Here is a 24,154-nt window from a genome sequence, read left to right as displayed (position 1 = left end):
TGCTCCTGCCCAACACTCTTTTGGAAAATTGTTCCCATTTTAAGAAGTGCAATTTACCCTCTCACCCAAAATTTCCCTATTGACCTTTAAAAGATGGTTAACAGCTCACTGTCCAAACAGCCATGCACCAGCAAGAAGAAGATTATTGACACAAAATAGTCAATACACTTCTTACAAAAGAGGTCCTAAAAGATGAGGAGTTTGTCATTATTCTGAAGCACACTTAGGGCCATGTCTATTTTAGACTGGAAACAAACCAGTAGTACGCTGGTAGTGTAGAACATGAGAAGAAAATTGGGACCGTGGGTGGCTCCCACAGTGGTGGTAAAAAGAGAGCACTTTTCTGTATCAACATAAAAGCCATCCTGATGTGGAAAACCTATCAATTACCCAAGTTGAGAGAGTATTAGAAGGCCCTAGAGAAGCCAATTTTTCCACCCTTGATCTGGCAGTAGGAACTGTCATATTCAAGTGCTTATGAAGGACCAAACAGCACCTTTATGCCACATGTGGCTTATATCAGTGAAACCATATGCCTCTGGGTGCTGAGACTGTGCAAGGACATTGCAGGGAAGGTTTTTCTAGCTTGTGGTGAAATATTATTTTGCAAAAAATACCCAATCATGTGCAAGGAAAGTAAAAAATAAAGAAACAGCATTTTTACTTGATTGGGTAATGGAAGTCAGCAGATCCTCTCACTCACTAAACTTAGGGGAAACATCCCCTGCAAAGAGCACATTTCCTTAACCTATTTGCCTTTTGTAAATCAACCCCATATTACCACAGTATGGGGTGCAGCCTAATGTCAAGTCAGTCATTGTGGCCCCAAAACTACCCCCTACCCCACAACAGGGTCAGAGCCTTTCTGGGATTGGTTAGATAGTATATATTCTGGAATCTGCCCCATTTCAGACCCTAATTAAGGTGTTTAGTTTACAATGAAAAAGAGAAAAAGTGTCATCTGGGATGCCACAAAGCAGGAAGCCGATGATTTTCTGAGAGACATGTTAACCACAGACCTGATCCTAAATTTTTTGGATCTCTTCTCTATTTTTTGTGTCATCCTGGAAAAAGGCACCAGAGATATAGGTGCTCTTACCCACTAGGCAATAGTGTTCCACTAAGAGAGGATGGATGACTACCTGCCGGATGTAGAGAATTCTCAACCACAGCCACATTTGGGGGTATTTAAACATGACTAGGTTCAGCTACAGGCAGAGAGCCTCAATTTCATCTAGCTCATAAAGGTATTACAAAAATGGAAGTTGCGACACTAGGCTGTGGGTCAGATTTGTTAGCGGAAAAACTACTAAGGCAATGGGACATGCACAAGTGAGATAAGGGGTTCTATATTGCAAAGTAAAAATGCCCTACTGCTACACACCATCTGGCACTGCTGTGTAGAGGTCTAGGTGGTGCAGGACATTCAGAAAGAACATGCTACTGGGTGGCAGCTAAGCCACTAAATGGGGAGTGAGAGTGCTTTCACAGTTTGTACCGCTATCTGTTGAAAATGAAAAATACTGTATGTAGTGCAACAAATGATGCTAGTCTGTCTTCCTCTGATGGTGTGGCAAACACATGCTCCTCTAAAAACGGTCACCACAAATTTCTTGTCCTTGTCTTTAACATGTTTAAGAACAACCACAGATCCATGCTAGGGAGGTTATGTCCCCCTTTGCTACTATGATCAGACCACTGAGGCCATGCATATGTTCTTTTGTTGTGTTAGTGGTGGATTGCAGGTCTACAGGAATCCCCAATGAAGACATGTACCAATGGCCTGTTTCGAGATCAAACTAGTTAAGGAAATGTGCTAAGAGAAAAGCCTGTATTATCCATATGGCAGTGGGAGAGTCAATGGCTCAACAGGAACATTATCCAGTGTTAAATACATCAAAGACTTAGTCTACATATACAGTTATTGCTAATGACAGCATTAGATGTACCCCAATCTGGATGATTTTTGGAGGGGCAAGCCTGGTGGACCTATGTCAGTCATACCTGCAGATGAGGGCACAAGAACAAAGGCACCGTAGCTGGGAAATGCAGGAATTACAGTATCTTGGAAGAACTCAGCCACTGAGGAAAGCACTTTTGGCATACCAATCCAGGGTAAAGGGCCTCATTGCACATGAAATCAGTAATATTGGTGGCATAAGGCTATCCCTGGCTCTATCAGTATGCTAAAGAATTTATGCTACTTCCAATGACAGGAGTAGACACCATTTCTCTGCTGAGCTATCCATAAAAATGGGATGGTTGGAGGGTTAGTCCCCTTGACCGGTGACTTCCAATCCGTGGACTCAGCAGCAGGGTGGAGTTAAGGGAGGAAGACTCTGGCCCCAAAGAGATAAGCTACCTGGAATTTGGGGAATCCAACAAGCCAGTCTTCATAGAGGGCAACAAAGTTTAGTACTGCATTTGTTCATGACCAATATGTGTTGCTGTGCTGTTTTCACTGATACCTATGTGTCTAGGTATAATAGCATACATGGCAATAGGAAATGTTTATTTTCCATTGTAATGCTGTTGATTATTTTTGCAATTCCAATTTCTCAGGATGCATTTAATGTATGTGGTTAAGATAACCTTGTACGGTGCTTAAAGATTTCACTTAAAGAGACTTGGTCACCAGACACTACATTTCAATAACAATCTTCCCATAGGATCATATGTCCATTTAATGTATTTATTCATTCACTCACTCATTTACTAAGCTAAGTGAATTTTCTCTTTGAAAATGTAATTTTCACTTAGGTCAGTAAATGAGGTGAAGTTGTGCCAAGCAATAATCCTGCTTTAAAAATAATATATATTGCATATTGGATATTTCTTGCAAAAGATCATTTTCACTTTGTTTTACTTTTATTCACTAAAAAATTTAAAAACTCACTTTAAAAGTTAACATGCTCTACTCCTTTAGTAAATTATTCCCACCGTCTAATATTGAGAATAGAATACATATAGATTTAGTAAAACAGGCTCAATGTGTAGACAGTTAATAGGTAAAAACACATTTTGGCATAATGAAATGATTTTAGGGCTTGCCTTGTTTATGGAAAAAAATAAATCAGTGGTTGCATGACAGCTAAGAATCTGTTACACATCACTCTTAACAAGTGTGCAAATCTGATACTTACTTTGATATTTGATTAAATCTGTTCCTGTGACATTGTGTGGTTCTAACAAGAAATGCAAGCAAGCTTAGTTGGCAGTAAACACATCTTCTCTAGCCAGAAGGTGGCTATGCAAGTAAAAAAGGCACTTTCCTGAAAGAAATTTAGAGATTGTTATTGCTGACCTACTAAACAATGCTAACTGCTTGGCTATTATCGTGACCACTGCCTCGTCACAAACCTGATAGAAGCATGAATATCAGGAATGTCAGAGTAAAGTCATAGCAAGCCAATAATAAAGTCCTTATTTGCATATGTGTTCTGGGTCAGTATCTCCAACTATTGATGCTTGAGAGTCAGCAAGAAAGACAAGCAGCTAGCATTTACAGAATGGGAGGTCAGCAACTGCTGCCTCTCTTACTCCCAGTAAAGTTCTCCTTTCAAGAAAAACAAGAAACAAGTTCTTGAGTTATGATATTTCTAGGGCAGAAGTAAGCAAACTCCAGCCATCCAGCTGTGGTTGCTGTGGTGCAACTACTAATCCCATTAGGCATTGCAAGACTGACAGCCATAGGCATGACTTCCAGAGACAGATAGAAGATGGGATGTTTAGTTGCACCACAGCTGGAGGTCCAGAGTTTGCCTATCCCTGTTCTAGGACAATGAATGGAGTAGATTTATCTTCATTGCTCCAGAACAAATCATTTCTTAAACTTACCTTTTCAAATAAATGTACACGGGTCCAGGTAAATTTATATACTGCTTTTAAGGTTATATTGCACTATTATAACGATTATCTATAAAACTGAAATCTTGCCATAGGCAGGTCGTCCCTACGTTTATTTAATTTTGTAGATAATAGCATGACCACATTATTGCTACCTAATTTGTGTTGTTCATGGCAATAATATAAAAGGAAAATGGTGATAAGGTACAGATAGATATTTAAAGCTGGCGCCTTTGATAATTAAGCTAGGCCCGCAGATTTGCACACCTAATAAGAGAAGAAAAATAAAATACTGCAAACAACTATGGCCAATTTGTATCACAGGAGAAAACAAGTCCTTTCTACATCAAAAATGTTCTATCCCATTTGTGATTGTGAATAACATTAGGTTTGCCATTTCTATTTTATGGGGTAGAGTAATACACAGCTAAAATTAAAACTCCAGCTTGCATTATTTTCCAGTTTTGAATAAAGTGAGAAATGCTTACTAGGCCTGTCAGGTTTTTATTGCTAGCTGTGTCCCGTTGGGGAGATTGGAAGTTGACCCTCATGTTTTGTCCCAGAGAAACAAATGGACATAAGGGAAATACCACCTTTGACATAACAAGTCTCCTGATTGGGAGAGTTCCTCCAACTACTCTTGTAAAATTTTAGATTATCCTTCATACTTTGTCCCAGTGATGATGGTCACTGATAAGGAAAGTGAAATGGGGACAAAGACGCCAATAAAAATTGACACTGGTTGTAACCCTTCCCCACTGTACACAATATTAGAAAAAAAACATTTTGACTGGAGTTCCAGGTTACCAATCTTGCCATAAAAAAAAACCCCTTTGTGTACTCATGGGAAATCCATATGCACAGTGGTTGAAAAGCACTGATATAGAGAATATACTGCTAATACAGTGCAGACAATACATTTACAATTATACTCTGCTAGTACTGTACATGTACTACATATAGAGTACACTACAGCAACAGAGTTTTTCAATTATCCCCTATTCCCCTGCTAACATGACTAGGTTAAATCATGATCCATAGTACAACTACATGTTATGTATGTAGTATACTATAGATCCTTGGTTCTCAACTGGTGGGTAGTGACCCAAAAGTGGGTCGCGACCCCGTGTTCAGTGGGTCGCTGCATGCCTTCCACTTTTCTAGGTGAGAGGCTCCTCAGCCTCCCCCTAGCGCAGCGCTGTCCATTCTCACACCAAGCAGCCATTTAAAATATGCTGCCCGGCACCGAGTGCCGACTTGGGATGGACTGAGAGTACTGCCGCGAGGGAGCTCCATCCATACGTGCATTGCTTACAGCTCCCTCGCATGTCCGGTAGAGGTGCTTGGACTTGAGTGACATCACATCCTGGCTCCCGACACCTCTACCGGCACACATGGGAGCTGTACAAGCAATGCACATATGGAGGGAGCTTAGGGTTGCCACCTTTTGCTCAAGTGATACCCGAAAACTCTAGCGACGCATGGACATTTTTTTCTTGGAAGAATGAGTCGCGGCTTATTCATATGTAAATAGTGCCACCCATTCATATGTGAATATCAAAGCTGAGACCATTTTCAGTGGGGGGCCAGTAGCCCCAACATGAATTTTGGTTGCCCCTGCCTGCCTGCCTGCCATCTTGTGTCCGGGTTTCTGCTGCCATGAAACCTGGACACAGTATTCAAAACCCGGACAGTGCGGGTGAATCCTGGACAGGTGGCAACCCTAAGGGAGCTCCGTCACAGTACAGCAGCCCACACTGTCGAGCATTCCATTGCAGTGTGACTTGGGTCACGACTTAATGACCGAGGACAAATGTGGGTCCTGAGGTTACACAGGTTGAGAACCACTGCTATAGATCATGATTTAACCTAATACTCTATATGAAGAAGTAAATGTACACTTGCAATCAGATTATAAATACAATACTGGCAAAGTGGCAAAAACTACACCACTTGCCATCTCGGCAGCACAGGCCCTTACTTACTGGTGCCTGTTCAATGGAACCTGCCTTATGGAGGTAGACCTCACTCTGTTCTCTCCTCCATCCCCCATCCTGTATAATATCTCCTTCTCGGAGGTCTCATCAGATCCCTCACTCCCCAGACACTGAAATGTCTCCCCCCCTCATTATATCATTCTGATTCCTCTAATATATCTATTCAGCTCCTCCATTATCTCCCTCTCATACACAGCCAACCTCTCCCACCATCCCCTAGGTTACCTCCCATACTCTAGAGGCCAATCTGAACTTAACTAAGGCTCTGGCAGGTGACGGCCATTTTGGGTAGGACAGAATGTACTCCAAGTAAATGAAGGAGATTTCCCAGACACTAGAGAATAAACTTTCCTGTACTGGGGCTCTTAATGGCGGTGGCCATTTTGGGTAGGACAGACTGCACTGTAAGTAAATGGAAGTGATTTGTTGGACACTAGAGTACAAACTGTCCTGGACGGAGTCTCCAGCCGGCAGCGGCCATTTTGGCTTGGACAAAGACACCCTCAACACGGCTGTATAGAGAACTAATGATTTCTTCACTTGAGCTGTCATTCCCCCGGCCTATGATCATGCGGGCTCTGTGCCTGATCGGCGATCGCCAAATTATTTTTTCTCCTCATGCGAGGACGACGTCGGCGACGCTGAGAGGCTGAGCAGAGGAGCATGGCGTCACTGCTGTGGGCGGAGCTACAGGAGGAGTCCTCTGGGCAGTCGCCAGCCAACTACATTAGACCCCACCTGGAGCTCCGCCCACAGCAGTGACGCGACGCTCCTCCAGCCTGCCCAGAGGACCCCAACCCCAGCCACCAAGGAAGGTAAAAAAAAACAGCGCAAGCTTCGGCGCTATGCATCGGGGCATTTTCACAAGTACAAGTACTTGTCAAAATGCCTTGTATCGGGCCCGATTCCGATGCTAGCATCAGTATCGGGACATCCCTAATTTCTACCATATATAAGTTATGAACTGTATATGTATTCATAATAAAATTGGTAAAAAAAAAGTGAAAACATAATAATACTAAAAGGAATATTTCAAATATTTTTTGTACATTGTGCATACAATTAAAATTCGTGTAAATTGATAGTGATTACTAATTGGATTTTTAAAATTGTTTTTTCATTTGTTGTATAGTAATGAGAGTTGATTCTATCAACCTCACAAATGGAAATGCTTTTACTTAATGTTTGAAATGGCTGCTAAATTGTATAAGGTATATCGAAAAATACAATTTTTGTTTTTTAGATGCCTAGGTAAAAACAATCCAACTCAGTTTTACAACAATTCTGAAATGCCCATTCTTTTCAATGGCAAAGCTGTAAGGTGCTTTTAGTACGCAAATATCACATTATAAGTGACTTGATGTCCATTATCCCAGGCATATAACAGCCGATCTTTTGGATTGTAATCTATTTGGGTGGTATAAGCATATTCATTTTCAAAGAGGAGTCTTGGAGAAATCTGGGTGTTTGTGTGTGTGTCGAAAGCATACGATATATTGGCAGTTTTCTTGTTGTAGTTGTCCACTGCATACAACACCCCACAGATAACAAAACAGTTGCCATAGAAGTCTTTTCTTAGCCCAGTCCTCCATGTTGTTTCTTTTCGAGTGGTGAGGTCCACAGCATTTAATTTGCTGAGAACAATAACTTCCTGTTGGAAACCTTCATCATCAATGGCTGGGTAGATAACCCACAATCCATTCTCATCGATAGCAAAATCTACGTCAGAGTGACCTCGCCACCTCCAGGGGGTAGCCTCCTCATAAACTACATCATGAAGCATGGCCCAGGCTGCCACATAACGTTGCTTTAAATCATACTTTATGATATTACGAGTAAAAGCCCTGTTATAATAGAAAGATCCATTATACACAACATGACCAGTGCCAATCCAGCTGTAAGGAAGCTTGTAGGAGTTGCTCCAACGACCTGAAAAAAAATGTTACAGATAGGCTAAATATAGTTTTACAAATACAATAATAATTAAATAAAATAGCAAAATCTTGGTAATCCTTTAACTGTTTGCATTTGTATTCACGTTTGGGCTTCAGAATTTATTTGCTTTATTTTATTTTGTTTGCTGGTATGTGTGAAAATGTAAAAAGGAAAAACTTTCCTTTTCTGTGTGAAATAAAGCAATTTGCCTAAGTACAAAAACATAGCTTGGCATAGCATTGGTTGACTTAACAGAGGATGGTTTTGGTCAGTGCCAGGACAAGGTCCTCTGGCACCCAAGACAAGGATGCCAGCCACCCTCCTGGCTCTTTAATTTGGCACTACAAAAACTAACGGCAAAATTAAAACGGTGAAAAAAAGTTAATAATAAGGGTTAACTAAAATGTTAGGGTTAATAAAAAATAGATGTAACTACAAATTGTATTCTGTTAGCTGTCCCTAGACACTAGAATCATGATTGTGGTACAAAGCAGTTGTTTTTTTATTTGGTGCAACAAATATGAGCAAAATGTAAAAAGTTTACATACATACAAATTATAAAAAAAGGGAAGAAGGCAGAAAAAAAAATGAATTAGGTCATACTAAGGGTTAACAAGGGTGTAAAATATTGTTTATTTATTTACAGATAACAGAAATTCATGATTGAGAAGTACAATAGTAGCTTTCATTCATAAACAAATGCAGAGTAGGTCAAAACAAATGTCCAATAAAGAGTCCTAGTGATGGTTTCCAATCTATCCTAGTGGTGAATATTATATTACAATCTCCTTGCTCTGCATCTTGATCTTGTAATATAAAACTTCTAAAATGTGCACTCACCAGCTGTTTGTGCTCACCTTTTTACGGGCGGACCAAGGATTGCTTAATTACTCCTCTAATACTGCACAATGGAGAGCACTTTTTTTATCTCCCTATCTATTTATCTCGTTGACCAATTTTTATAAGAGGAAAGCAGGAAGCCTTACAAAGGATATATCGCTACATGGGATCATAAAGGATCTGATAGAGGCAATCTGGGAAAATTGGTAATCAGCAACCTGGACGGATACACCACGGATGAAAGAGAGGAGTAATTAAGCGATCCTTGGTCAGCCCGTAAAAAGGTAACCACAAACAGCAGGTCAGTGCACATTTCAGACGTATATATATATATATATATATATATACACACACACACACACAGGTATTCCTCACTTAACGTCCGAGTACCGTTCCTACGACCAAGTCGTTAAACAAATTGGTCGTTAAGCGAGGAACTGTATACAGTACTGTACTGCATTAGTACAGTGCTGTATAGTGTTGCAGATGTACAGTACTGAACAGTAAACTGTAAATCGGGCAATAAAATACTTACCGAGACCCGCAGTGGAGAACGGAGTACAGCACTTCCGCCGGCGAGACGCCACACTGCCGCTGCCACGTTCCCGCACGTAAGGTCGGAGAGCTGGTCGTAAGTGCGAGTGGTCACAAAACAGGTAAGTCGTAAAGCGAGGAATGTCTGTGTGTATATATAGATATATATCTATGGATATACATCTATAGATATATATCGATGTATACTGTATATGCATTGATACTATTTAACTGAATAGGAATCCTTTGTTTTCACATGTGTATAACTATGTTGCATTAGTGATTTTGGATTTAGGAGGAGGGATGCACACACATGCTAACATTTAATGGATGAATGAAAAATAAACATAAAGGAGTTTTTTTTTAATATAATTTATTTTAGCGCAGTGCCACGTGATTCAGGATATTGGAAATAGAGTTTTCACTATTTTTTTCTGCATAGCAGCTTATACATTCACATAGCGCAGTGGTTTTATTATTAAATGCAGAAACTATCAACTGATAGCTCAGTCCTGAAGATTACACAGGGAGAACACAGTTCTACAGTTTCTACCTATGTTAACTTCAGAACTCTGTGACAGCTAGGTGATGAACTTTGTGTATCAGAAACACATAGAGCTCCTAACACGGAACAATCAGCTGTCCAATAACAGCAGAGCAAATGCCCCTGGTTACACATGGAAACACATAATTTCCGTGTAAAAATCTGCAGCTATCAGTTTAACAGCTCATTCCTGCAGAATGCAGGTCACAGGTGGGCGATGCAGGAAAAAGCAAATACTGTGTGTTTTTAGTTTGATACAATGTGGTTTTGTGGGGTTTTTTAATTACATTTTTAAGAAGTCTGCATTTTTTCTGCTGTCTGCTAGTGTTTCTACTGCTGGTCATGTAGTTTGGGGTGCTCATGAATCACCTCCACATCCAGCCAGCCATGCCTTGCCTGCCATTTTTGCTTGTACACAGTATTCACAGGTTTACATACACAAATATACTAGCCGGGAACTAGTATGGCAAGACTGGTCATCAAACAAGCCAAAGTTGTAAATACTTTTTTTCCTTAGAGGACACGCTGAAAGTGTTGCGTTGACATGTGTTTTTGCATGTTGCGTAAAACTGCGGCATGCTGTACTTTATTCAACACATTTTAACATGGTGCAATAGTATGGAATTTGAAAACATTGCTTTTCGAAAACTACAGTATGCGTTGGGAATGCATACAATGTGAATGGGCCCTTAAGGTCTGTACCCAGCAATGGACAAATTGTGCTTTGAGTCAGGATCAGGCATAAGGGCCAGTGTACAGAGATATTTGTACTTTTTCTCTGATGTGGGTTTACAAATCCTTGTTTGCAATTCCATGGAATAAAATCTACACATATTTGAGCATATTTGAACTGAGGACCTCTTTATCTGCAATCAAATGAAAAACTGAATTCCATCAGAGTATTGTTAGGCAAGAGTATAATTAACAATAAAGACAAACAATAGGAGGAGGGCATTTAAAATACAACTCTGCAGGAACACTTAATATTTTAGTTATGTTTTTGTATGGGATTATCAGTTCACACCTGTGCAACTATCTGGATGTCTGGAGAACATTTTCTGCTAACAGTACTGGATGACAGTTCTGGAAAACACTGTACTAGTCTGTCCCTTGTAAACTTTACACCACATAGAGCAAAGTTCTTCTACTTTGTCATTTTGTTAAGTCCTGGTAAGATGGTTTTGAAGTGTAACTGAGGAGACCTATAAACATTTAAATATTTTGCTACATTACACTAACCATGTAGCTTTCGCTTTTGTATTTTTTGTATGTCATCCTTTCTGCTCAGACAGCTTCTGTGAAGTTTCAAATATCGACAGAAGTAGAAAGGAAATGTACATGTCTGCAAACCGTCAACAGAGCTTTGGCACAGCTTTTCTTTCTTTCTAAGTCATTGTATCTAAGTTTTAAAGGTTCTTTAATGACAGTATCGGTAACAATGGACTGGCACTAAGCAAACACGTTCCATTTTTTCAGAAGGGAAAACTATTTTCAGCCAGGAACGAAAGACCTGTGATTTACATGTTTCTGTGTATCTGTAGAAGTACTGAGTATTTTATTTAAGCAAAGCAAAAATGGAAACCTTTCCAATCAACTAACTTTTTAAAATAAGGTGCACACAAACAGGACATTTTACTGAACAATACATTACAAAAATTCCTAGCACTTTTACCAGCTAGCCAGCAAAAAAACATATTCTACAACTGAAAAGTCATGTGATTCCAGGTGAGCTAGCAAGAACTAGTGTTGGTGTGAACCTCCACTGACTGTGTTGTGAAAACATTCTGAACAGCAGATGATCAATACCCAGACTAGTCACAGTACAGAAATAAATGTGATGAGAGCCCTCCAACATGTGTCTGCAAATGGTTTATATAAAAACTCATATATAACAAATATTTCATACTTTCCTGGTGTGAAAGGTGGCTCAGAAAAAAAAGCCTGTTTAAATGTGACAGGTGGCACTGGGAAGCCAATTTTTGGAAAAAATGGATGGCTGTCCAGCTGGAACAAGCTGACTACTGTTCCAGAGAGAGGAAGGAGATAGAGAAATAAGGTGGGAACACAGTGGGGTCTTGAACAGAGCAGAGCAGCTGAGGCAGAAAGAGAGTGCCAGACAGGATGTGTATTCAGGCTTGCCTGTGGCTAAACAGCAAAGAGATCTGAGAACTGTGTAAAAGTGGTCAGACTATTAAGAGAACTGGCTGAGTGGTTGTAAATCCTACATTTGCAGTTTTGTTTTGCATATACCACTTTGAGGAAAGAAATCCTGTTTAAAAGTGTGTGCAGGACACCCTTTAACTACCAAGGGTTAAATGCTGGTAAAAGTTATATTAAAGGCATACCCCCTCCCCCCCCCCAATTGCTGCTGCATCCCCCCCCCCCCCCCCCCAATGCTGCTGTCAGGACTTACCTTATGTGATGCCTCTTCATCCAAACAGCTTCTTCCTTCCATTCGTTTTCCACAGTCCCTACAGTGCTGATGCTGGTCTCTGATCCAGCGTTCATATCCCACGGAGTCTGCCCAGCATGCGCGCTCCCAGCTGCATGTATATATAGTATATACAGGGATGTTCCTATAAGGAGGCAGCCTGAGGTTATGCCTTAGGCGGCATTGTGTGTGTGTGTGTGGGGGGGGGCAGTCAGAGCGTCATGGCCGCTCTGCTGAACAATGTTTGGGGTGGGATAAAGTTTCCATTCCTCGATACATATCTTACCAGGTAGCCAGACCTCATTATTAGTGTCAGCTTTCTACAGGCACATTGCTCTTCCAAGTTACAGCCAATTTTCATGCTCTGGCATTCAAAAATATTTGTTGCTATTGCCTCTCTGACATAATCCATTCTAATGTTTATTTCAAGATAAAACCTGCCTCGCATCTGCCTCTCACATTTCAGCCTAACCAAATTGCATACATACTGTCCAGTGACTATAAGATATTTGAGGCTATTGTCTATCAAATAATACACTTTTATTTCAGGATAAAATCTGTCTCATCTCTCCCTCTTACATTGTGGCCTGACTGAGCTGCTTACATACTTTCCAGCCACTGCACAAATTGTGTGACTATTGTCTGTAACATAATACATTCTAAATAAAAATTTCGGGATAAAAACTGCCTTGTGTCTCTCTCTTAAATTGCCTAACCAAGCTAACTACATATTATCCAGCGACTATACGATATTTGAGGCTATAGTCTCTGAAATAACACACTCCAATTTTTAATTAAGGATGAAACCTGCCTCATCTCTCCCTCTTACATCGTGGCCTAACCAAGGTGCTTACATATTGCCCAGCCACTGTACAATTTGTGTGGCCATCCCGGTGGTCAGGAACGTGACCCAAGGGGAGACTATCAACGTCAGGAACGTGACCCAAGGGGAGACTACCAACGTCAGGGACGGGACATCCCACCTGGCCACCCATCCAACACCTGGCCTCCTCCACCTCCGGATCACATGAATCTCCTCCGCTAGGAATCCGGCAAGCCTGTGTCGCTGACCCCTGCCATGGCTCTATCATCTGGGGACATGGGGGGGCCTCTTGCTAAAATAACCCTCCCCATTGAGGGCCATCCCACCACCTTCTTATGCGACACGGTTTGTAGTCTCCTCCACCTGCCCCTTAAACTTGTTAGGGACTGACGTCCTATCCAGGCTCCAGGCCTCAATCTTGTTCCAGGCCGATGGAAGCATTCAAGTGTCATCACTACTGACTGTAAATGACGCTTCAGCTTGTAATGGAAGTGGTTAAGTATGATTATGACAAAATGCCTATCACAATAGATCAATTGTAATATATATGCTAATTTGCTCTCTGCTCTTCTTTGCACTCCTTACTCAAAACCTTACTCAGACCCCCCCCCAGATCCGAAGTACGCAGTAGAAATAGGAACCAAGTTGGCGCCTCCTCTTCAGACAACGCACCCAAGACGAAAGATATAAACATCTATAAACATCTTGCCAGGAAGTTATGCATAAATGGATGTAACCAATGATAAGCTAGAATATATAAACTAAAATACTTTTCTGCAATGCTACGCTCAAATATACACGTTCACCTGTTAAATAAAACTATATGAAAAGGAGAACAATAAAGGAGAAGTGATTTTAACACCGACTGAGTTGGCGTGATTTCATTTTATCTCCGAGAGTATACTCTATTGAATCAGGCCAGGCGGCAGATATAAGTACGGAGCCTTGATCCGATCTAAATTTGGAACCGAGTCCATAACAGTTCCATTGTATCCACCTTTACATGGCAATTGCAAATTCATTTTCCTTATTCATCTAAATTGATAGACGTGTGTCTTCTTTCAGTCTGACTAACTATGTGAGAACAAAGTAGATATCATTTACTTGGGCAAAGCAGATCCTATTTAACCAGCTATGGCTACTGTAAGAAAAAAACTGATGTATATCCTGATGTGCAGTAATCTTTTAGGTAAGTGTAGACCATCTTAAAACATACAGGTGAAACTCGAATAATTAGAATATCGTGCAAAGTTCATTTATTTCACTAATGCAACTTAAAAGGTGAAACTAATATATGAGATAGACTCATTACATGCAAAGCAAGATAATTCAAGCCGTGATTTGTCATAATTTTGATGATTATGGCTTACAGCTCATGAAAACCCCAAGAACCCCAAATCCACAACCTCAAAAAAAGTAGATTATTACATGCAATCAATAAAACAAGGATTGTACATAGAACAATATCGGACCTCTGAAAAGTACAAGCATGCATATGTACTCAGTACTTGGTTTGGGCCCCTTTTGCAGCACTTACTGCAATTACTTTTGCACGATATTCTAATTATTCGAGTTTCACCTGTATACTGGTTCTTTAACCAGTGTCCCAGCAACATATTTTGTTGTGTTTACAGCCACCTTTTCAAACAGAATATACCACATAGTTGCCTGAAGATATTCTAAAATTAGTAAGTACAGAGTATATCTTAATGCCAGTTTTAAGCCTCTGACTTAGAACCCTTTCTAAATTAAATCTGCTTTCTATCTAGAATGTTTTTTCGTTTGCTTGCACCTGAAACTAGCTATTCATCATGACAATACAATCTTCACTACAGCAGCTGGAAACCATTTAGAAATACTTCCTGGCATTAATGCCTGTAAGCACAGTATTGTTTAAAGCTGTGTTTTTACAGCTGCCCATGCCATACACATTTACAGGAAATACTAGTAATATGATTACTAGTCATACTGTGTAGATGTGGCTCTTGCCACTATACTAGCTCAGAAAAAGTCTATATATTCCAAAAAGGTGTTCTCTGGCTGCTGTGGTGGAAGTATGTCATATATATATACACCCATAAACGCTAAGGATCTGGACCTTCTGGACATCTCAGGATTGTATTCAAAATAGCATCACCAGATGTTGTGCTCTTTTACACCGATCAGCCATAACATTATGACCTCCCACCTAATATTGAATAGGTCCCCCGTTTGCCACCAAAACAACCCTGACCCATTGAGGCATGGACTCCACTAGACCTCTGAAGGTATGCTGTGGTATCTGGCACCAAGCTGTCAGTAGCAGAGCCTTTAAGTCCTATAAGTTGCGAGGCATCCATTGCTCAAAATTGTTTTTCCAACACATCCCACAGATGCTTGATTGAATTGAGATCTGGAGAATTTGGAGGCCAAATCAACATCTTGAACTTGTTCCTCACACCATTTGACCACACTGCAAAAATAAAACATTGTTGCAGTGTGGCAGGGCGCATTATCCTGCTGAAAGAGGCCACTGCCATCAGGGAATACAGTTTCCATGAATGGGTGTATTCAGGGCTGCCATCAGGGGGGGTACGGCCGATACTCATGTAAGGCTTGCCCAGGACCCTTACATGAGTATGGGCCGGTCCCCCGTGAACCGCACTCGGTAGATTTCGCCTTCCTGTAGCTGCTGAACAAGTCGCTAGTATTCATCGGCCCGGGCGCGGCACTGGGCGGAGCGAGCAGCTCATTGAACGGTCCCGGGGGTTGTGCAGCGAGCGGCTTGTGCAGCCAGAGCGGTGATTGGTCTTGTGTGTATCGGGAGGGGACGGGTGGGGAGTGCCGCGTGTCTGTTTCAACGGGTTCAGAGCACAGCCAAAACAGCCCCGCCCGCTCCCGATGCACACATGACCAATCTCTGCTCTGACTGCACAAGACGCTCGCTGCACAACCCCGCCCCGAATAACATCACCACGTCACCCCAACTACAGCACATACCAACCGTGCGGGAGAACACCCTAGACTCCTCTCACAAGATGCTAAACACGCCCCACGCTGGCGATTTCCAGATATGAACCATGAGGCCCCGCCCCCTTACGTCAAGACTTCTGATATGTAAACACGACCGGAGCTGTGAGTTGTGTTCCAGCAGAGCGGTCACATGGCGATCCCTGCACACACAGCACATAGAGAGGAGTCACATTCCACAGGCTGTGACCTACATCTAAACATTCCCATGTGCAAAGAAAGGTTCCAGTCAGGCCAGCTGCCTTTTACTTCCTAAGCATGCCAAAACAAATCGGCCGATACATCATGGCAGATTGGTTCTAATAATATCAGGGCAGAACTCTGCATGCTCTGCCCTCCTGAGGGCACAGTCATGGGTCCTTCCTCACCCCTGACGGTGGGTGGTCCTTACCCTTGCACTCAATGGAGCTCATGTATTGAAATGTGGGCACCATTCAGTGCGGTAGTACTCTGAGCCGAGGCTGGCGTGATGACATCACAGATATGGTCTCTCCTTTACAAATTGGGCTCAGAGGAAGTGGGTAAAGATCCCAAATTTAGTAGCCTCCATGATCAGCCAACTGCTGAGATAAAATCTGAGCCACATGGAGGGTGAGTCGCTTACGTGCATTGTGACAGAGTTCTTTATAGCACCACTAAGCACGTTGCAGGGTTTGCTTTTTTTGAAAGTACATTTTAAAGTCAGAAATCACTGATGAACACTTTCCTAAGTACATCTAAAAAAACCCAAATCATTTAAAATGTATCTGTGGGCCCGACTTACTGGACGATAAAGGTTCCCAAGTCTTCTCCTGCTGAATACTTCCAGAGCCACAAGGGTCTACCAAATCCAGGACGCTCTACTATGGAAATAGTGACCAGAGCTGTTATAGTCATGCATTGGCCCACCCCTGAGGGGATTTGGTGGCCACTGGCCAATAGGAAGGGATGTAGGCAGGAGGCAGTTCAAAGCAAGACCTACCTGGCCACATTGCATATTAGAGGATCCAAGGTTTTAGTTCTGAAACTTTTCTACAGAGACTGAGTCATCTTCTCTAAGCAGGGAAACCATCAAGGGGGTACGGCCAATACTCATGTAAGGGACCCGGGCAGCCTAGGGAGCCCGTCCAAGACCCTTACACGAGTATCGGCCGACGGTGACAGGCATGGAGGTGGCCGGGCTCCCGCAGCGCCAGAGGAGGCCTGGCCCTAGCAGCGCCTCAGTGCCGCTGCTCTTCTGATCTCGGACCGGCAGGAAGTGACGTGATGTCCGGCGGCACAGGAGGCCAGCCGAGCAATTAAGAGAAGCTGGGAGGGAGGGAGATGCAGCCCTGACCAGCCCACCTGAGACCCCTGCAGAGCCCACCATAGAGAGTATCAGATGGGCTGTGCAGCATCTATGGTGGGCTCTGCAGGGTCACTCAGGTATGTGTGGGGTCTCAGGTGGGTCCTGCGTCCAGCGTGTCACTAAGCCCTGCATGCAGCATGTCACTAAGCCCTGCGTCCAGCGCGCCACTAAGCCCTGAGTCCATCGGGTCAGTAAGCCCTGGGCCAGCGCCTCACTAAGCCCTGAGTCCAGCGGGTCACTAAGCCCTGCGTCCAGTGGGTCACTGAGCCCAGAGTCAAATTCATATACTGTTCTGCATTGCTGTAAAAAAGCGTTGCTGGGATTTGTAGTCCCCCTACAGCTGGCGCCATTGTGCATTAGAGTGTAAGCGCCTCTGTACAGAGACTGATGTGACTGGCTCAGTGTTCTCTGTACAGCACTGTGGTACATGTCAGAGCTATATAAATGTATAATAATAACAGTTCGACTGGCTCAGTGTGGCGGCAGTGCAGGGGGGGCACGGCCTAAAGCCGTGTAAGGGGCCCCAAAATTTCTGATGGCTGCCCTGGGTGTATTTGATCAGCAACAATATTTAGGTAGGTGATACATGTCAAAGTAGCATCCACATGAATGGCAGGACCCAATGTTTTCCAGCACAACATTGCCCAAAGCATCTCGCTGCCTCTCCAGCTTGCCTTCTTCCCATAGTGTATCCTGGTGCCATCTCTTCCCCAGGTAAGCAATATACACACACCCGGCCGTCCACATTATGTAAAAAAAAACATGATTCATCAGACTAGGCCACCTTCTCCTATTGCTCTGTGATCCAGTTCTGGTGCTCATGTGCCTATTGTAGGTGCTTTTGGTGGTGGACACAGGTCAGAGTGGGCACCTTGACCGGTCTGCAGCTATTGCAGCCCCATACGCAACAAACTGTGATGCACTGTGTGTTCAGACACGTTTCTATCGGAACCAGCAATACTTTTTCAGCAATTTGAGCTACAGTAGCTCTTTTACAGGGGCTAGGCTTCAGTTAATGTTTATGTGTCAATTTAAAAACTTGTCCTTGGAGCTGCATAAAATGTAAAATCCAGCAAACCTGCTATTGTGATAAATAAGAGTTGTTCCCTGTTGTTTCGATTTATCTAAGGTCTGATTGAAGTGTCTGTAGGCACCTTTGGGTTTATTACAACAAGCATTTGGTCTTTGGTGAACTTGCCAAGAGTGCTACATATCTGAATTGATGAAATGCAGAATTTTGTAGAGTCAAACCTGGAATTCTCTGCATGGTTACAGTATGCATACTCTTCTTAGCACTCACTTTAGGTGTATTGACACAACCCATCTCGTTATCTTTGGGACAGAACTAGAAAAAAAAAAAAATCTGTCTTGAGATTTGCTTAAAGGGGTTCTAAACCCTCCGGTTTTTTTGCCTATATCTACTGCTAGCATGCAGAAGATATAGGCAAGAAGTGTAAAAAAAAAAACAAAAAACGCTTAAAATCCTTTTAAACTCACCTCGTTATCGCCGCTCGTTCCCGCGCCGAGAATCAGGAACTGCTCGTACGGCCGCAAAGGATCTTGGGGCGGGCGCATGCGCAGTTCCGATTCTCGGCCGGGAGACGAGCAGAGACGCAAGGTAAGTCTATGGACGTGTGCACCCGCCTGCACACACCGCTGGATTGGAGAGACAGAGCAGTCAGCGCTGGATCGGAGTGACGTCACACCGCTGGAGGGACAGATGAAAACATGGGGAAAGAAGAGGAAGATCGGAAAAAGAGACATCATTTAAGGTAAGTGCTAACATTTACATTGGGGGGAGGGAAAACATTGTTTGCCTTTAATGTCACTTTAACTCCTTACAATGCAAATAGTTAACATGTAAAGGATTTTTTCCTAACCAAACAGGATATGCACATTAACTAACATAACATGGCATACTTTCAAGAGATCCAACTGCCAAATGGATAAGTGCAATTTTTCCATTTTACCTTGTTTAAAGTTGTCCAGATTCCGAAATTCCACTAAGGTGTTTCCATAATAGTAATTTGTTATATAAATTTTCTCATCTTTTGCCAGAGGATCTTTCATCCAGGCTCCTTCATTACGTCCATAGGTGTTTTGAGTTGTAGGCCCAGAAATTGTGGATAAAGTGTCTTTGCATCGTCCTGATGTTTTGCAAGGGGTGGAAAAATATGAGATAATCACATAAGCGTTTGAAGCTGATCTCACAGCTGTAGTACACATCGACTTTTATGATGCTGCTTTTGGATCTCCCTTCCTGCATTCTCTACACAGTTTCTTTGGATTTAGTGTGAGTATATTAAATTGAGACTTTGAGGAAAATAATCCCTAAGCACACATTTGAGCAAAATCAAAACAATGAAATCATCGCTGAATTACAGGAGTCACAGATGTAACAGGAACTGTAAAGAATGTGGGAATGCAGTAGACAGCTGGCTAAACAATACGAGATGATTGCATGAGTGAGACCTACACAGGCTAAACACATTAGCTATTATAACAATAAGGCAAAGAACACCATTCAGACACATGGCCCCTGAAGTGTACCTAAAGACAATTTTACATAGAGCAGAGTTGAAACCCCTATTTTTTTCTTTTGCAATCAGTGTCCCATTGGGGAAATTTTCTGCCAGTTTCTGTTCTGGTGATACAACAGGAAGTAAGAATAAATCTCTTAAAAGTGAGAGAAAACCCTTATTAAGCTAGTCATACCTGGTCGAATGTCTTCCACAACCTGCTGACTTAGCCAAGATTCGACCAGTGCTACGCTGGCACCCTCCATTCAATAAAAGTCGATTTTGCAATCGACTTTTGTCGAAGGAGCCAATGATGAATGCCAATGATATCACAACAGTTTCTTCAAGTAATTTGTAACATTTGTATCCAGTCTTTCCTTAATATTGGGGAATGTAGCAAAAATAACTGATTAGCTTGTTTTGATTCTCGTAAATATTTGCATACAGATTAGTCTGAACTGTTGGGAACCATACAAACATTAAATCCAGGAAAGCATAATGCATGAATTGTATGACTATCTGGAGATTGGAAAACTCATACTCTATTCAGGCAAATTTTGATTCAGGCACGGTTTATTTGCCAAATTTGGGAATTCACTTTTCACTACAGATAAATGGCTTATGAGACAGGTCACCTAGGACTGAGGACTCTATAAAGCAATAAGTACTGGAGGACATTTTGTTAACTTGATGCTTCAAATACCAATTGGCAAGTGAGTGGTGTGGGAGGTAAGGGCAGTGTGTAAATTATTCTCTTTTCTCTGTCCGTGATCTTGTGATCTGCAATTTTAAAGTCCTCTTGCGATTAACTTTTAGGAACATTGAACTACTTTTGCTATTGCTCATTTCTGCATGTTGCTCCTTTTAGTATGTTGCCCTCCTTGAAGCAGATCTTAAACGTTGCTTTGTTTCTAGAAGTATTGTCTCTGAATGACAAGTTCCTTGATTTTCTTCCAGAGATCCAACACCCTGCCTTCTATGATTATTTTTACCAATATGTCTCCCATTATATACTATTATCAATGCACTACTTGCTTCTGAAGAAAGTTTCCTCACTCTTCCCTCTGCTAAAATATGCTGACAATTAGTGATGAGCCGAACAGATACGAGTTCAGTTCAAATTTGAACTTTAGAGCATCCAAAAAGTTCAAACTCGAAATCAATGCAAGTCAATGAGGGTAGAACTTTCAAAACCAATTTTCTCCTTTAAGAGGGCTTGTATGCAAGTTATTGGCCATTGAAGGTATCTCCCGATCTACTGAGCCGACCTGTGACAGTCTCATTGTCACAGGTCGGCTAGAACTATGAGGTGAGTGAAAAGCACTCACCTCATAATTCTCCTTTTACAGGGTACCTATAAAAATGAAATGTTTTTTTTAGTTTTTTTTTTTTTTTAAAGCTTGCAGTTCCCCCTCCCAAACAACACCAGACCCTTTTGGTCTGGTAGAAAATGTTAGGAGGTACCACATTTTTTTAAAAAAAGCATGGGGTTCCCCCAAAAGTCATACCAGACCCATAAGGTCTGGTAGGAATATTTAGGAAGGACCCCATGTAAAAAATAAAAAAAAGTGTGTGTGGGGTTAAAGTCATACCAGGCCCTTAAGGGGGAAATGTTGGGTACCCCCTAAAATTCGATACCAGACCCTTGATCTGAGCATAGGCCTGGCAGGGCCGGAAAGGGGGGGGGGAACGAGCGAGCGCTTGGCACTTGGAGGGTGCTTTTCCAGGGTCGCTGATGGGGACAAGAGCCTCTTCACCACAAACCCTGGGACTTTGGTTGTGGGGGTGCGGGCAGGGGGCTTAGTCACAGGGTACCCTTTAATACAGTGGCACCCAGATTCGCCACCCCCGGTAAATGAGTAAGGGGTACTGGTACCCCTACCCATTCACTAAAGGGTTAAATAACATTGGAATAAAAAAATCAGACTTTAGGAGAAAAAAAAAATAATTGAAAGAAAAAAAAACACAATAAAGGATTTTTGACAAGTCCTTTATTGTTTAAAAAGAACCCCAAAAAATTGATCCACCGACATAATCCAGGGTCAATCACGACGTCCAGCATTGTCCACGACTCGACGAAATAAAAAATAAAATAATAAAAAATAAATAGAAATAATTTTTTAAAAAAACGACGACCACCGTCCCATTCACTCTCGATAAACACCCGCCGCAGAATGGCATTTTGACAAATGCCAGTAACATATAAATATTTGGGCAGAGCTAGCATTGACAGCTAGCTGCGCCCAACGGTTTACAGTTGTCACAGGTGAGCCATGATTGGGCACGGTCATCATGACTGTGCCCAATCATGGCTTCACAGTTCTCTGTGCCCTGATTGGGCAAAGTTTTGCACCTGACCTGTGGTCAAGTGCAAGGCTTTAGCCAATCAGGGCTCACAAGGCACAGCACCTTGTGCGGGATATTCGGCGGTCAAACTGCCAATGTTCGAGTCGAACTCACGTGCGGCTCGAACATCGAGCCCAACGCTGCTGACAATTACAACTAATGAATTACATGGATAATACCTCTACAAACATACTGGAGCATGTCCTCCCCACTCTATGATAAGTCCACAAATCCCCACAGTACTTATGGAACATATAATTTTAAAAAGCAATTTATACAACACCGCAAGATAACATGCAAGCACTGTTTAGTCTTGCCCACCTTCTCTATCTAATTGCAGCTGAATTAAAAACTACATTTTTGGCTGAGAAAAGATAAATGACAACTTCTTTTAAAATAAATAATAGTGTAGTTTGGAAAACTAAAGATGGACGTTCTAGGATCAATGAAGCCATAAGGCATCACATTCAAATACACTGACTATTGGGTGACTGGGTCTTTCCAATATTTAAGTTGCCCAATATTCAATCATCCATATTCACATATTGATCATGATTGTGAATTTATGTACCATTACCAGATTTCAGCCTGGCAGGTCTGAAATACCCAAATCATTTTTATAGAATCAATACAAACTAATAATAACTTGATTCATACTAGAATTTAAAAAAAAACCTTGATACTTTAATCCTAAAAGATGCTAGTAAGGAGATTAGTTGTAAAGTATTCTAGAAAGTTATATGTAAAGCACTATAAATACCAAAATATGTTATCCTTACCAATAACTTTTCCAAGATCATCTTCATCTTCTTTGTCATCAACAGTGTTCTGCTTTGTAATAGTAGTTTTCCTTGATTTGGATGTTGTCAAAATGGGTTCTGATCTCACTGGTGCCACTGTGCCCATATCAGGTGTTGATGCCTGGATAGGTTTTATGGGTTCTGATCTCACTGGTGCCACTGTGACAATATCAAGTGTTGATGCCTGAAAAGGTTTTATGAGTTCTGTTGGATTGTTAGTACTTTCTGTAGTCAGTGAAATTGTTGTAGCCTCCATAGTTGTTGGAATTTGGTGAGTAGTAACCTGGTCTGTTGTTGTGTACTGAACTTCGGTGGCTTGGTCTGTTAATTCCAGTGTTGTGAAAGTGGCTTCCAAACTCTTGCTTGAAGAAGATAATGTTGAAGCTATTCCTGTAGTAGATACATCATACAGCTCTGTTGGTGATCTGGTTTTAAGATAATTTAAGTTTGATGGCTTACTAGCTGGAAATGGACCTTCTGTGGTACTGAGATGCTCAATTTCATGTTTTATCAGTTGGTCTTCAATAAGCATGTCTATGGTGTTGTCTCCACTAAACATATCATCCTCTGAAAATTAAAAAGAACATAAAAAAGGCAAAATTACAATATATGTCTCAAACAATTTACATACATTTTCTATTAGCCTCTTAAAAAAAAGTGCATTGATTTTTTTTATCAAGAGTTAGGTACTACAACACATTTTTAAGTACAAATAATAAAAAAAAGGTATACAATTAACAAAACAAATATCCTTTCATGGGTACAGATTAATTATTCTTACTCTTGTCAGTAAGGGTTTATTTATTATTCTTAATCTCAAAATCAGTACAGGTTCAATCCTTATCCTTGGAATAATATGTTTTATGCTCATGGAAGCTAGCTAGGAAATATAAATACAGTGCCTATAAAAGTATTCATCCCTTTTAAAGTTTTCATATTTTTTTGTCAAGGAACATTGAATCAAAGTGGGATTATTTTTTTTTCTCCTTGATGAAGATACATTAACTCTATGTTATCAAAGTAAAAAAAGGGTCTTTGCAATGTGATATAAATGATAAAGGTTGCAATTGGTGAGGATACTCTCCGCACACCTTTCAGCAGTCCCGGCCAATAAACAAAGATGGTGCTTGCAGTAACTCCAAGGATGGCACCGTGCAAAATGCACAATTGGAAGAATAGGTCACCAGCACTCCAAATATTTAA

At 41.6% G+C, this 24,154-nt stretch overlaps 1 protein-coding gene across 1 annotated transcript; it reads right to left on the bottom strand.

Moving 5' to 3' along the window:
- Positions 1-7,120: 7,120 nt before the first annotated feature.
- On the bottom strand, positions 7,121-23,518 carry OLFML2B (olfactomedin like 2B; the record flags this gene model as incomplete). Its single annotated transcript, XM_018573185.1, has 3 exons — positions 7,121-7,772; positions 19,257-19,433; positions 22,931-23,518. Coding segments are annotated over 3 exons (1,367 nt in total), but the record flags the coding sequence as incomplete, so codon positions are not given.
- Between the last annotated feature and the right edge of the window lie 636 nt (positions 23,519-24,154).

This window comes from Nanorana parkeri, unplaced genomic scaffold (assembly GCF_000935625.1).
Source record: "Nanorana parkeri isolate BGI_ZX_2015 unplaced genomic scaffold, ASM93562v1 scaffold2265, whole genome shotgun sequence".
In the NCBI taxonomy this organism is placed as follows: domain Eukaryota; kingdom Metazoa; phylum Chordata; class Amphibia; order Anura; family Dicroglossidae; genus Nanorana; species Nanorana parkeri.
The sequence above is the reverse complement of the archived record's forward strand: the minus strand, read 5'-3'. Positions and strand labels throughout refer to the sequence as shown.